This window comes from Lutra lutra, chromosome 14 (genome assembly GCF_902655055.1).
Source record: "Lutra lutra chromosome 14, mLutLut1.2, whole genome shotgun sequence".
Lineage (NCBI taxonomy): Eukaryota > Metazoa > Chordata > Mammalia > Carnivora > Mustelidae > Lutra > Lutra lutra.
Window position 1 is genome coordinate 48,715,711 of NC_062291.1, and position 14,786 is coordinate 48,730,496.

At 46.9% G+C, this 14,786-nt stretch overlaps 1 protein-coding gene across 1 annotated transcript in view; it reads left to right on the top strand.

The window, feature by feature from the left end:
* The window catches only part of CHAT (choline O-acetyltransferase), a 51,271-nt gene that overhangs the window by 6,820 nt on the left and 29,665 nt on the right, over positions 1–14,786 (top strand). The window contains exons 5-7 of the mRNA XM_047703604.1: positions 233–286; positions 1,940–2,120; positions 4,170–4,347. Coding sequence (XP_047559560.1) covers positions 233–286; positions 1,940–2,120; positions 4,170–4,347 — 413 coding nt within the window. The remainder of the gene's footprint in view (positions 1–232; positions 287–1,939; positions 2,121–4,169; positions 4,348–14,786) is intronic.

A 14,786-nucleotide genomic window follows, 5' to 3' on the forward strand; every position in this document is an offset into this window, starting at 1 on the left:
TCCTCCTCCTCATTCACCTTCAAGTATCCTCTCCTCCCAATTATCCATTATCCCCACAGGACCATTTTAATCCAAGGCTTTTGAAGGACTGGCAGTGTGATGGCAGCTGTTGAGGGGGGGGGTGGTCCTTGAGCTTGAGAGGTGGGCTGTGGAGTGGAAGGAATGGAAGGTTGGATAGTGGGAAGGAGCCTGGGCCCCTAAGAGGACAACCTCAGGCCTGATCTCTCTGCAGGTTTGCAGCCAACCTCATCTCTGGTGTGCTCCACTACAAGACCCTGCTGGACAGGTAGGATGGGGCCAGCCTGGGGAGGGCAGTGCTGATTTAGCACAGCCTGCTGAGTCATATGTCTCCCTGCCACACTAGCCAAGGAGCTCCCAGAGGGCAGAGACCTTGTCTTTTCCAGCTCTGTGCTCCCAGCTCCTGTCATAGAGCAGCTGCATTACCACCCCTCCTCCACCCCCCATCCCAACTCCTCCAGCATCAGAATAACTTTTACCCCAGCTGACCCGACCATTAATGGGTCCTTTTCCTAGGGTGAGCCCTGTCCCTCCGTCATCTCTTTAAGTTGCACCCCCCCACACACACACCCCCACATTGTTATGTGTATCAGGAATTTAGGGAATCCAGGAGAAGGCAGAGAAGGAGTCCTGGGAGCGGGAACCAGGTGATGGTAGGTTCAGCCTTGTTAGTTGCCAGCTGGGGGAATGGTCTCCTCACACTGAGCCCATGCACCTGGCTTCAACCTCACTGGTTTCCTCCCCAGCTTGGACACTTGTTCCCAAATGATCCGTGGTGAAGGACCAATGTATTTTTTAATTTTATAAAATGTAAAACACTACAAAAATGAATCTGCAGAACAATGGTACAAAGGTACAAAATACACAACCATGTATTTTATTTTTATTTTAGACTTGACAAAAAATTCCACAGTCAAATTGCTATAATAAAAGTTTCTGAGCGCTCCCACTGACTCCCACAGTTCAGTGCGGTGCCTGTACTTCAAGCAGCAGGGTCATGGGACACCCCACCCTCCCTCTTCCCCAGCTAATCTCAGGGCTGCCTCTTACCCTCAGGGCTCAGCTCACATGGCTGGTCCTTGTCACCCTGAAACCCTCCCATTTATCAGCTCATTGCTTGTTGTCTATGCTTTACCTACACAACCCAGGACCTGTGCCCCATTAGAACAGGACACTCATGTTTTGTTTGCCACTATAACCCCAGATCCCAGAAAGGTGCCTGGCACAAAGGAGTGCTCAATTTGTTGCCTGAAAGGGAGGAGGGAAGGAGAGAGGGTGAAGAGACAGAGAAGGAAGAAGAGGATGGAAAGGAAGTGGAGGACGGAGGGAGGAAGGAAGGAAAGATGGAAGAGAAGGAAAGAAGGGGAGATAGAGAAAGAAGGAAGAGAGGGGAGAGAGGGATAGAGGAAGGAAGGAGAGAGATAAAGGGAGGAGGGGAGGAGGAGGGGGAGGAAGTGGTGGATGAGAGGCGAAGGGAGGGAATCAAGAGGGACACAAGATGTGCTGAGACCACAGGAGAGAAAGGACTTTCTACCATGAACTCAGAGAAGGCTTCTGGAAGAGGTGATGGAAGAGTAGGCTCTTGAAGGGGTGGAAGGAGTTTTCCAAACAAATTCGTTGAGCACAGGGGTGGGGTGAAGGCAGGCTAAGCAAGATCAGCACAAGCGAAGGCGTGAGGACTGAAACACAAGTTCTGTACATGTAGTGCCCAAGGCAGGGGTGAAGGAGACAGTCGGAGGTTTCAGAAAACCCCAAGGGTCTCTCCATGGGCCATGGAAATAGGGCACCCCACTACTTCAAAGAGTGGGGAATCCAGCTCCTTGATGGCCATCCTAATGCAGTTCTGGGTTTTGTGCCCTGCTTTGCCGAATCGAGTCAAATAGCACCAATTCCAATCCCTTCCTCCCTCCCTGCTCTCCAGCCACTCCATCCCCACCGACTGTGCCAAGGGCCAGCTGTCAGGGCAGCCACTCTGTATGAAGCAATACTATGGGCTCTTCTCCTCCTACCGGCTCCCTGGCCACACCCAGGACACACTGGTGGCCCAGAAGAGCAGTGTCATGCCCGAGCCAGAGCACGTCATCGTGGCCTGCTGCAACCAGGTAAGTGGCCCTCTCTGGTGCAGCCTCTCCAGCTGGGGAGGGCACAGGAGTACCAGTCCGACTTCACCAAGGGTGCTCAGCCTCCTCTCAGAGGCACACAGTGAGCTAGGACAGAGTAGGTTCTCTTGACTCCTAGTCAGTCCCACTTCTCTCCCTTGAGTTGGATTTTAAGAATGAGGAGAGTCATCGATTGAGAACGACTTCCATGGGCTCCCGTTTTGGCCCTGACCAGCCAGGTCGGCTGGTCTGGATGGACGGTGGGGCCTTCATGAGACCCAGCAGGGCCTCAGCCACTCCTCATGAATCACCCAGGCGGTGGCCTTCCTGGAGACCACATGCAGACAGATGGACAGCTTTACGGACTGACTGTCCAGACCTCCATGTCTAGGCTGTAAGCTCGCCGCTTACATGTATTCATCCTGCCTGATTCTATAGTGACTCGCAGAAGGGCCATCCCATATGACCGAAGAGCTGAGCAGCCTGTCCAAGGCTGAGAAGGCCTCAGAGACCTCGCCAGTGTCCCCTGCTTATGCCCCACCTCCTAGTAGCTCACGGCTTCTGGGAGCCCACAAGGGCCCATGAGGACAAAGGGGACAGGCTGAGCATAGGGACCCTTGGCCCCTTACCAGTGCCCACCAGGCTATCTATAGATTCTATGCTGAGCCTCCCCCTAATTATTTCATCTGACAAAAAGCTGTTTTAGGGTTTTTTGGTTTGGGATTTTTGTGAGGTTTTTTGGTGTGGGTTTGTTTTAGTTTTTGGTCTTGGGTTGTTTGTTTTTTTGTTGTTGTTTGTTTGTTTTGCTTTGCTTTGCTTTGCTTTTGGGTTTTGGTGGGTTTTTTGTTTGGTGTTGTTGGTTTTTGGTGTGTTTTCTTTGTTTGTTCATTTGTTATTGTTGTTTTTTGCTAAAACCCAAGTTTAACACCTACCCAGAGATCCCCCAGCTATTCATGCCACCACGTTTGCTCCTGGGCTCCCCTGACATTTGCAGTCATTGATAGGAGCTCAGGGAAAGTCTGCCATCCTAGGTTGGCTCTTCCCACCAGAAGCCCACCTGGCAGTTTGGCCACAAACAAGAACTTTTCTCCATCTTCATTAAAACATCAAACTAGTATTTCCCAGCCCCCACATGCTGCAGTATTCGTCCATTCCAGAAACGCCCTCAGGGCCCCTGCCCTGGACTAGGCCATGCGTATGCTGCTCAGGGCATGAGACCAGGTTCTCATATCAACTGGCAGAAAAGGGATCACAACTTGAGGCTGGAATAAGATCTTTCATGAAGCCCAAGACTTCAGCTTCAGAGCTACTAAATGATAGCTCACACACCTCCCTCAGAACACACACATGTACACATATATATGTACACATATAGGGATAGAACTTTTGCATGTTGTTTTTCATTTTAATCTTCCTCTGCATATTATTTGATGACTTGCCTTTTTTTCTCTGCTTCCGTTGTGTTTGAGATCTGTCCCTGTAGCCGTATCTAGAGCTAGTTCATTCCCGTTAACTGCTGAGTGGACGTGCACTAGACAAAGGTGCTACCTTTGACTTAGCTATTCCCCTACTGGAAAACACTTGGGCACCCTCTACCATGTTGCTATTGCAAATATGGCTTATATGCACACTCCTTCACTTATCTTCGAGGTACAAGAGTATATGTTTCTCCAAGCCTTAGTCTAAAATATGCATATAGAGGAGTAATTGCTGAATCATAAGGAACACACGTTTATAGTTTGGACAGACACTGCCCTCCAACAGCAATGGTGCAAATTTATACCTGATTCCCCACACGAAGTAAGAACCACAGAAGGAAGTTTTATTTGAGCTAAGTTTAATCTGCCTTCTTTGATTTGGGGAAGCTTGGAGTCCAGCACAGCTGACAGCATTGGCTGGGTCCCCAACTTGTGACTGTTCAGAGTCATCACGTACCTTGAGATCCCTGGGCCTGAGTATCCCCCACCTGTGCTCACGTGTGAAGGCTCAGTGAAGGCCCCTTGCCTTGGGCTGGCTGCCATGAGTGATGTGTTTGACCTGTTTCCCCCACAGTTCTTTGTCTTGGATGTTGTCATTAATTTCCGCCGTCTCAGTGAGGGGGATCTGTTCACTCAGTTGAGAAAGATAGTCAAAATGGCTTCCAACGAGGATGAACGCTTGCCTCCAATCGGCCTGCTGACGTCAGAAGGGAGGAGCGAGTGGGCTGAGGCCAGGACAGTCCTCGTGAAAGGTTAGCAGCAGTGCCCAGTGCGTCTCCACGCTCATTTCATCCTCATGCCCATTGGCTTTCCTTCCTCCAGGGTCGGGCACCATGCCTCATCTCCATTTGCCATAGCATGGAGAGCTCAGGCCTCCCTCCAACTCAGGACCCAACAGCACGTGGGCTGAGGCACCCGGGGGCTGACAGCACCTTTTGTACCCTCATATTTCATCCGGCAATGTTCTAGCTTCCTGGATGATTAGTGCTGAAATCCTGGGATGTCTGGGAATATTGAGGGAGGGAAGGTTTTGAGCTGGAGGAAGGCTGGCTACAATTAAGCAGTTGTGATTTACCGGTGGCAGGGATGGTACCCATTTTAAGGGTCTGAGTCACTGGCAGAGCTGTCACATGGAGATAGAGGATAGAGCCCAGCTCTGGGAGGGTGGTTCACTGCCTCGGTCCTGGAACTTTTCATCTTCAGGCTGACCTATCCTTCTGGCTGGTTGCTGCTCTTAGGAAGGTTTCTAAGCATTCCCATAAGAAAGCTGATAATAGGGGCACCTGGGTGGCTCAGTGGGTTAAAGCCTCTGCCTTCAGCTCAGGTCATGATCCCAGGGTCCTGGGATCGAGCCCCTCATCGAGCCCCACATCGGCTCTCTGCTCAGCAGGGAGCCTGCTTCCTCCTCTCTCTCTCTCTGCCTGCCTCTCTGCCTACTTGTGATCTCTGTCTGTCAAATAAATAAAATAAAATAAATTTTAAAAAAAAAGAAAGCTAGTAATAGTCTTAAAAATTTTAAGTCATCCTTCTGGAAACTCATTTTCAAATCCAAAGCCAGTCCTATTCCCAGGTATTGGATGCAGTACTTTCCCTCCTTGCCTAATTAAAGAGTCCAGGATAAGAGGGAAGGCTTCTGTGGAACTCCATGTGCATCTCGGGCTCTCATTCGGCCAGGGAGTCCATTCCGACTCCCCCAAGTGTCTGTCAGCTGAGGATCTGGGTGAGGCTTGGAAAGTTAGGAGGCACAGGCAGAAAGGAGGAAGCCCCTGCCCCTGAGCAGCCCACTGGACAGGGGAAGGGAAGGCATCTGGGGGGCACAGATTCAAGTACACAGTGATGCAGCAGCCACCCACGTAAAGCAATAGAGAGCAGGTCCCAAAAAAAGTGCTCTAGGACTTCAGCGAGAGGAGGGGGCCTTTCCACTTGGGAGGCCTGTGAAAGGCTTTGTTGGAAGAGGTGGGACTCAGCTCAGGTGTCACTGCCTCAGGCCCCCTAGGATATCCCCCACTCAACACACTCTGTCACCTTGTCCTGCTGTCTTATACTAATTGCCCTTGTCACTCTCTGAAGTCAGCTTCTCATTTGTTTATGCATGCTGATTACCTGCCTCCCTTCCCTAGTCTCTGAGGAATGATAGCCTTATCTGTTTGGATTAACTTTTAAATCTGCTGTGCCAAACACAGTGGGGCCCCAGTTATATCCGTTAAATAAAAGAACAGAGGGTTACGAATGATAGCGGGCCCCAGACTTGTTGCCTCCCTACCAGTTAATGATTTTTCATCCAACCCTGGGGCACCTGCGGAATGCTCAGTCCTAAACTGGGGGCTGCACGGGCCACAGGAGGGTGTGAAAGCCGAACCCATCCTCACAGACCTAACCGCCAAGTTGGAGAATTAATAACTTCTCGTTGGAAAGTGAGTTAATTCCCTCAGGAGACCATGGTGTAATCAAATCCCACTCCTCTCCCCTCCAGGGACAGAGACAGGCATCAGACAATCCCCTCTGCTTCCAATACAGTTTCCACTTTATTAGCAGACCAAGCTACCTCCCTGTAGGACTGACCGGGATTGCCTTGAGGTTTAAGTGCTTGGGCTGTGCTAATCGGAATTAATTTGTTAATGGCACTTGATCTGGCTTTCTGAATGGAAGTGCTGTTTCTGAGGGCAGCGTGACAGAGAGGAGGGGCCCACACGCTTTCTCTTCAGAGATCTGATTATTGTGGTTGGCACTGACTGTGTCATCGGCACAGCAGGAAACCAACCCTCCACAGAGCCCTCCTCCCCAGAGCAGCCCCAGCCTACAGAGAGGAAACCATTTAGGAAAGGATTTCACTATAGATGCGAAAGATGGCAGCAACTTGGATGAGGCTGGAGAGTAAAGATGAAAGACATGAGTGGGGTCCGGATACATTGCAAAAGAGAAGTTGACAAGGAGGAATAGAAAAATGAGAGAGATTCCTAGATTTTTTTTAAAGATTTTATTTATTTGACAGAGAGAGATCACAGGTAGGCAGAGAGGCAAGCAGAGAGAGAGAGAGAGAGAGAGGAGGAAGTAGTCTCCCTGCTGAGCAGAGAGCCTGATGTGGGACTCGATCCCAGGACCCTGAGATCATGACCTGAGCTGAAGGCAGAGGCTTAACCCACTGAGCCACCCAGGTGCCCCAGATTCCTAGATTTTTGATTCGAGCATCCTAAATGGTGATTTCCCTGTGACGGGAACCAGGTTGGTGAAGTGACTACAGAATGAAGTCCTTTCTAAGTATGTCAGGTTTGAGATGCCTTGAGTCATCTAAGTGGAGATGTCAAATTAGATCTATGTGTCTGGAGCTCAAGAGAGAGGTCAGTACAGAGACATAACTTTGAGAGCCATCAGCACATAAGTGATATTTAAAGTCATGGACCTGGGTGAGATCATCTAGAAACAGCGGAATGGGTCCTTGGAGGTCAGGTAGGGAAAGATGCAAAGCGGATTGAGAAAGAGCAGCCTATGAAGTCAGGAGCAAACCAGGAGATGAGTCATGAAGATCCAAAGTGAAAGAGGAAGCAGCCAGCCACTTGGAATGCTGCTCAGAGCTCAAGGAAGAGCTGGACAGAGAGGAGACTTAGAGCTTGGCAACACTAAGTTATCAGTGACTTTCACCGAGACCAGACATAGGAGTAGGAAGGATGATGCTAATGGGTGTGATCCAACAGTAGGAAGAAATTGTTGATGAGACTGTCAATGAGTAGGATCAGTTAAGCGTGGACGACTCTTTTCAGGTATTTTGGTATTAAAAGAGCAGGAAAATGAGGCAGTTGCTGGGAGAGGATGGGAGTCAAAGGGAGTGTCTTGAGTCAGAGAGGCAAGTGCGTGATTGTATGCAGACAAGTCTATGGAAGTACTCCAATAGGAGAAATTATTAATGAAGACAGAGGAGATGAATGGAGGCATGGGATTCTTGCAAAGGCAAAAGGAAATGCAAGCCAAAGAATAAGAGGCCTTTGGTTGGAACTGGGAAAACTGAAACCTGGGCATGCGGTCGTGGTGGTGGGAATGTGAGGAGGTTCCTGACTGATGGCTTCTGGTCTCAGATCAGAGGCTAAGAGCAATGGCCATGAACCGAGAGAGGCACCAGTAGCATTCTGAAGACAAAAGAGAACACAAGAAATAGCCTCTTGGAAAACTTGATGAGATTTATGGACTCTGTTGAGCTCATATTTAAGGGCTTGGGGGTCATACGTTTTAGGAGAAATTAATTAGCTTTGTTTTACAATTTGTTGCCTCAGGTTCAGGCAAAGAGAAGGTCACCAGGTTCAGCCTTGGTTGGAGAACATAACCGAGGGAGAGAAGGTGAATGTATGGCAAGGGACTGGTTATAGTGTTGGAATCTGAAAGGGGGAGACCGAGGGTCTGAGAGAGGAGGGTGCGCGTGGGCTGGGTCCCCCACACAGACTGCAGGAATGAGGGCTGGAGTGGTGATGGGGAGGAAGAAGGTGAACCGGGTGCCCAGACTTGCATGATGGGGAGTTGTGAGGACATCAGGGGAATGCAGCAACATGGGGGCAGCGACGAGGGGGATGGGAAGGTGGAAGTCTAAATGCTGCGGCTTCAAAGGAAAAGCAGGGAGGAGCCGCGCAGGCGCAGGGACAGGGAGAAGAATACCACCGACCCCACTGGACCTCAGGGTGCATGAGTGTGAAGGAAAATAGTCTCCTGGAGAGGTCACAGGAAGTGTGTCCCTCAAGTGTGTCCCTCAGGGGGTGCCCCCTCCTGCCCAGTGAAGCAGGTGAACAGAACACTCTCAGAAGAGATTAGCAGTGCAAGGGGACCTGCCATCATTACTCAGACATCATGAAGTGTTCGAGAAGGGGGAAAGGCTGCGGGGGGTGAAGGATGAGTCCACGCAGGGGACACTAGAGCAGCAGGGGATGGGAGTGCCAGCCAAAGACCCAGGGATGGTGGTCATCATTGCAAACAATGCTCCCAAATCCTCAGCCTCTGGGAAGGCACTCTCCTGGTTCCAGGGGTGGTTGTGGGGGCTGGGCTAGGGGTTTGACTGGCCCAGGTAGGTGTCATCTGGCAGGAGCTTTCTTGACCAAGTTGAGCTCCTGTTGACCCGTTGGAGGTCTGGACCGAGACATCTGAGCTCAGTCAAAATCTGAATTCTCATAGGGTCCACTGAGAACCAGTGGGGCAATTGATTTTATCCACACTTTCTCCCTAGAGAGACCATCCCTGATCCTTCACTCTGCTCCCCAACCAAAACAGCTCCCTTCGTCGGCCTACCGGCTCCCCAACCTGACCCTGTGCCGTGACATTGGGAGGGTGGAGTTCACAGGACAGTGGACCAGCTGTCTGCCCTAAAACCCAGGCTCCCCCTTCACCCAGTGCTCCCCCCACCCCCTGTGGCCCCAGCACTGCTCACACAGAGCTCTCTGAGAATGTGCAGGACAGGTGAGTGTATCATTGTCTCTATCTGCAGCCTAATCATCCACAGCCAACACAGAATAGGATCTTGGAGGTCCAAGGGCTAAGAGATCTGGCAGGACCATCACTGCCCCCCCAGAAGCCTGTGGTCTTGTTGGGGAGACCTGGAACAGAATTTTCAGGACAAGAGTGGACAGGATAAAACCAAAGGAGTATCTCCAACAGGAGTCCTGAGGGAACTGGGGGATCTTATCCCCTGTGCATGTCATAGCTTAGGAGGGTTTCCTGTGTCAAGTAGAACATGAGGCTAAGCCCAGGTGGGTTGAGCTGGCTGTGACTGGGGCTGGCTAACAAATCAGGGTCATATGGAGAACCCCTAAAATAAAGATTCTGGGGACCCAGGGATTTTCCGGTGGGATAGGGATGAGGCCAAGAAATCTGTATTTTTTTAAAAGATTTGATTTATTTGACAGAGGGAGACACAGTGAGAGAGGGAACCCAAGGAGGGGGATGGGAGAGGGAGAATAAGGCTTCCTACCAAGCAGGGAGCCTGATATGGGGCTCGATCCCAGGACCCCGAGATCATGACCTGAGCCAAAGGCAGACACTTAACCGCAGAGCCACCAGGTGCCCCAGAAATCTGTATTTTTAAAGCATTTTCATGGTCAGCCCAGGTTGAAACCAACTTAAGCAGATATTAAATTAGCAGCTACTGTGCATGGAGGTCTCCTGTGATGCTGGCCTTACCCAGGGCCCTTTCTGTCCCTTGTTGCTCTGAGTCTTCAGTATAGCCCGTGAGATGGGGATTCAGCCCCACAAAACATAGGCAGCTCCATCTCCAGCAGGTTAGTCTTCACCCTTGGAGGTGGTCAGTGACGGAATGAGGGCATCTTTGTCTCCCAAGCCCAAGATCCTCAGGGCTCGCAGGCAGGGCAGGATTTGAGGCTCAGGAAGGGAATCCGTAACTTCGCAGGACCTCCCTCCCTGCAGAGCCTCGAAACTGTGGCCTTCCTGAACCCAGGAGGACCAACACTGTTATCCTGGTCTGCAAATTTAATTAGATATTCAGCCCTGAGTCTGGAAGACTACAGTGCTTGTCAATTTGTAGGAAAAGAATAGCCAGCTCAGAGAGCCGGCACCCCCCACTCCCCACCCCGAGCCTGCTGGCTTTCTTGGGTGCTGCGTGGAGATCCTGGGAGCTGACTTCGGGCAGATGCTTGTGTTTACACAGCACCGTAAATATTTATCCCCAGCAGCCAATTAGAGCTGAGCCACTGCCTTCAAGGAGGGAGCTGACAGAAGGCGGCTGCGTCTGGAGAAGGCCCTGGTCATGGTTTACAAGAACCGCTCGGGATGGGCATTTTGCTATTTAAATATTGTCATCCAGAGATAGGCAAGTCTGCTGATTTTAAAACCAATTACACATTAGCAATAACAGCCTCTCTGATTTAATTGGCCCAGAAATACCTCCCGGGCTCCTGAGGCTGAATGCTGTTTTCTTTCCTCCGGGGTGGGGGTTGGGGAGGATGGAAGGCATTTCTGGGGCCATTGTCTGCCTCCCACAGTGGAAGCATGAAGACTCCAGTGTTTGAGGGCCTTCAGACAGGGAGAGGCAGGTGGCCTGCGGCAAGAGACCTGGGCTTGCCCTGGCCCTCCTTGCTGGGCCCTGGAGCTGGCGTCTAGGCTAGGACATGGAGGTAGTCGCCTTGCCCAGTGGCTAGGACCAAGGGGGAGCAGAGGGGCTGCAAAGCAGGTGGTCTGGTCCCTGGCACACCAAGGCTATTCACTAAAGGATTAACTCTTAATTAGATTTGGGGAAACACTGTGGGGATGGTTTGTCTGAGGCTCCCGGCCTCTCTAGAAAAATCTGGTAGACTGCACATGGGCACCTGTTGAATCTGTTCCATCGGTGACAGTGACCCGTGGCCTCAGACTGAATGGCCTGGACTCCTTGCCTTGGAACCCTAACCCTTATTAACTCTGAGCTGCTCCTTTGCGTCCCCTGGGCTTCCCATATGCCACACACTCCGAGTGTGCACACTCTTTTGTTTCATTTCTCCCCCGTGGCCCTCTCTCTGGCCCTCACTTTCCATTTTATAATATTTGGGGTTCAAAGTGAGTGGGAGGTGGGCTTTTTTTGTTTGTTTTGCTTTGCTTTGTTTCATTTTTATCTCCTGCCCTTCTCCACTCACCACCCCTCCCCTAATTCTGTAAGTATGCTAGCTCTTTAAATCTGCCTTTGTGGGCAGGGTGTTTCAAACCCAGAAGAAAGAGCAATGCTTAGTTCTTGAAGGTTTTGTGGGTTTTTTTTTTAATTAAGTTAAACTTATTTGGGGATAATTGTAGATGCACACACCCTTATAAGAAATAATCTCCCCCATATCCTTTTTCTCCTAGTGCTAACATCTTGTAAAACTCCAGTACAACATCACAATATTGACATTGATGCAGTCTACAAACAGATCATTCCCATCCTCCCAAGGAAACCTCCTATTGCCTTTCACAGTCACACCCATGTCTATTCCAACCCCATCTCTCCTTAATCCCTGGCAACCAGGAATCTGTCTTCATTTCTGTAATGTTATTGCTTTAAGAATGTTGTATAAATGGAATCATATGGTGTATAACCTTCTGAGCCTGGCTTTCTTTTTTTTCACTTGACATAATTCTCTGAAGATTAATCCACATTGTCCCATATGTCAATAGTTCATTCCTTTTTATTCCTTGGTATGGGTGATATCATTCATGCATTGAAGGACACCTAAGTTGTTCCTATTTGTTCCTATTTTTTGGCTATTACAAATAAAGCTACTATAAACATTATATATATATATATATATATATATTTGTGTGAGCATAAGTTTTCATTTTAGGAAATATTCCAGGAGTAGAATTGATATCTGCATGTTTAGTTTCTAAAGAAACTGCTAAAATGTTTTCCAGATTGGCTGTACCACTTCATATTCCCATCAGATGCAGGTTCTCTGCAACCTTGCCAGCTTTTGGTGTTGTCGCTATTTCTTAATTTTGCCTTTTTCATCAGTGTGTAGTGATATCTTATTGTAGTTTTATTTTTTTTTTTAAAGATTTTTTTTTTTTATTAGAGAGAGAGATCACAAGTAGACGGAGAGGCAGGCAGAGAGAGAGAGAGAGAGGGAAGCAGGCTTCCTGCTGAGCAGAGAGCCCGATGTGGGACTCGATCCCAGGACCCTGAGATCATGACCTGAGCCGAAGGCAGCGGCTTAACCCACTGAGCCACCCAGGCGCCACTCTTATTGTAGTTTTAACTTACATTTTTCTAGTGACTAATGATGTTGAGTATCTTTTCATATGCTAATTTTATATCTTCAGATCCGCTTTGGTGAAATGTCATTTCCCGTCTTTTGCTCATTTTCTAATTAGATTGTTTGGGTTTGGGTTTTAGGGTTTGTTGTTGTTGTTGTTTTACTGTGAATTCTGAGAGTTGTTTATATATTCTTTACTAGCCCTTTCTTGCCTATGTGGTTCTATAATTTCCTCCCAATCTATAACTTACAGTTTCATCTTCTTAACATGGTGTTGCACTGAGTAAATGTTTTCAGTTTTGATGAAGTCCAATTTGTCAGTTTTTCCGTTGATGAATCATGCATTTGATGTCAAGTCTAGGAATTCTTCGCCTTGCCCTAGATCCCAAAGATTTTCTCCTATATTTTTTCCAAAAGTTGATATTACATTGGTACGTTTAAGTTTATGATCTATGTTTTAACTAAATTGTTTATAAGATGTGAGGATTTATAGTCAGGCTTTCTTTTTTTTATTTAATTTTAATTTTAATTTTATTTATTTATTCAACTGCTCCAGCAATGTTTGCTGAAAAGGCCATCCTTTCTACACTGAATTACTTTCATGCCTTTGTCAAAATCAGTTAGGAATTTTTATTTGAGTCCATTTTGAGGTTTTTCTATTCTCCTCCATTGATCTCTGTGCTCCTCTATCTGCCAATACCACATATTCTTGGTTATGTAGCTCTAAGTCTTGAAATTGAATATATTGGTTCCTTCAGCTTTATTCTTCTCCAAAATTATTTTAGCTATTCTAACTTTCATATAAATTTTAGACTAATCTTGTCTATACCTACAAAAAGTTTTGCTGGGAGTTTGATGGCAGAAGTCTTAAACCCGTGTATCAGTTTGTGAAGAATTGACATCTGCACCATGTTGAGATTTCCTATGCCTGAACACAACATCTCTCCGTTTACTTGGTTCCTCTTTGATTTCTTTTATTGGTTTTCTGTAGTTTCAGCATACAAGCCTTGTACATTTTTGTTACATACACTGTGTTTCAGTGTTTTGCATCATTGTAAGTGGTATTATATTTTTAATTTTGGTGTTCATGTCCTTGTCCCTGGTGTACAGAAATACAATTGATTTTCATATGTTGATCTTGTATCTTGCAAACTTGCTGAACTCATTAATTCATTCTAGGATGTTTGGGGTGGGGTTTTGGTTTGTTTGTTTTTTTTGTTGTTTTTTGTTTTTTGGGTTTTTTTTGGTATATTCCTTAGAATTTCTATACAAACTATCATGTCATGTGAAAGTAGGGATTTTTTTCCCTTCTGATCTGTATCCCTTTTAATTCCCTTTTATTGCCTTATCGCACTGGGCAGAACTTCTGGTACTATGTTGGATAACAGTAGTACGAGTGGATATCCTTTCTTTTTCCTAATCTTAGGGAAAAAGTATGTGATCTTTCACCTTTAAAATGATGTTAACTATAGTCCTTTTCGCAGATGTTCTTTATGAAGTTGAGGAAATTCCCCTCTATTTTTATTTTTCTGGGATTTTATCATGAATAGATATTGAATTTTAGGAGTATTGTGAAATATTTTTATTGCATCATTTGATATAATCATGATTTTTCTATAACCTGTTAATATGGTGGATTATACAGGTTGATTTTTAGCCTGGCATTCCTGTAATAAGCCCCACTTTGTATATAATTCTTTTTGCTTATATATTGTTCAATATTTTTGTATCTATATTCATACATTCATGAGGATTATTGGCCTGTAGCTGGTTGGGTGTTGTGGCTTTTCTTTTTCTTTGTACTGTTTTCATCTTGTTTTGGTATAAAGATAACACTAGATTCATAACATGAATTGGGAAGTATTCTTAACCTCTTAAGTTATCTGAAAGAAATTGTATTAATGTGTTTTAGTTCTTCCTTAAATATTTGGTACAATTCTCCAGTGAAAACTTCTGGGCCCAGAAATTTCTTTTTCTGGAATTTAAAACTTATAAATTCACTTTTTTAAATAGTTATAGTGCTATCCAAATTCTTTCTTATTTTTTTTCCTTTTGTTTTTATTTATTTGACAAAGAGAGATCACAAGTCAGCAGAGAGGCAGGCAGAGAGAGGGGAAGCAGGCTCCCTGCTGAGCAGAGAGCCCAATGCAGGACTCGACCCCAGCACCTTGAGATCATGACCTGAGGTGAAGGCAGAGGCTTAACCTACTGAGCCACCCAGGCACCCCCAAATTATTTCTTTTATATATGGTGCATTGTAGTAGTTTATAATTCTCAAGAGATCACTCCATTTCATCTAAACTGTCAAATTTATGTCTGTAGAGTTGTTCATAGTATTTCTTTATAATCCTTTTGATGTCTGCAGGGTCTGTAGTACTAACCCTAATTTCATCCCTGATAGTGTTCTATCTCTCCCTCTCTCTCTCTTGCAAGTCTTGCTAGAAATTTGATTGATCCTCTAAAGGAACTAAATTTCTTTTTATTGTTTTTGTTGTTTTTTT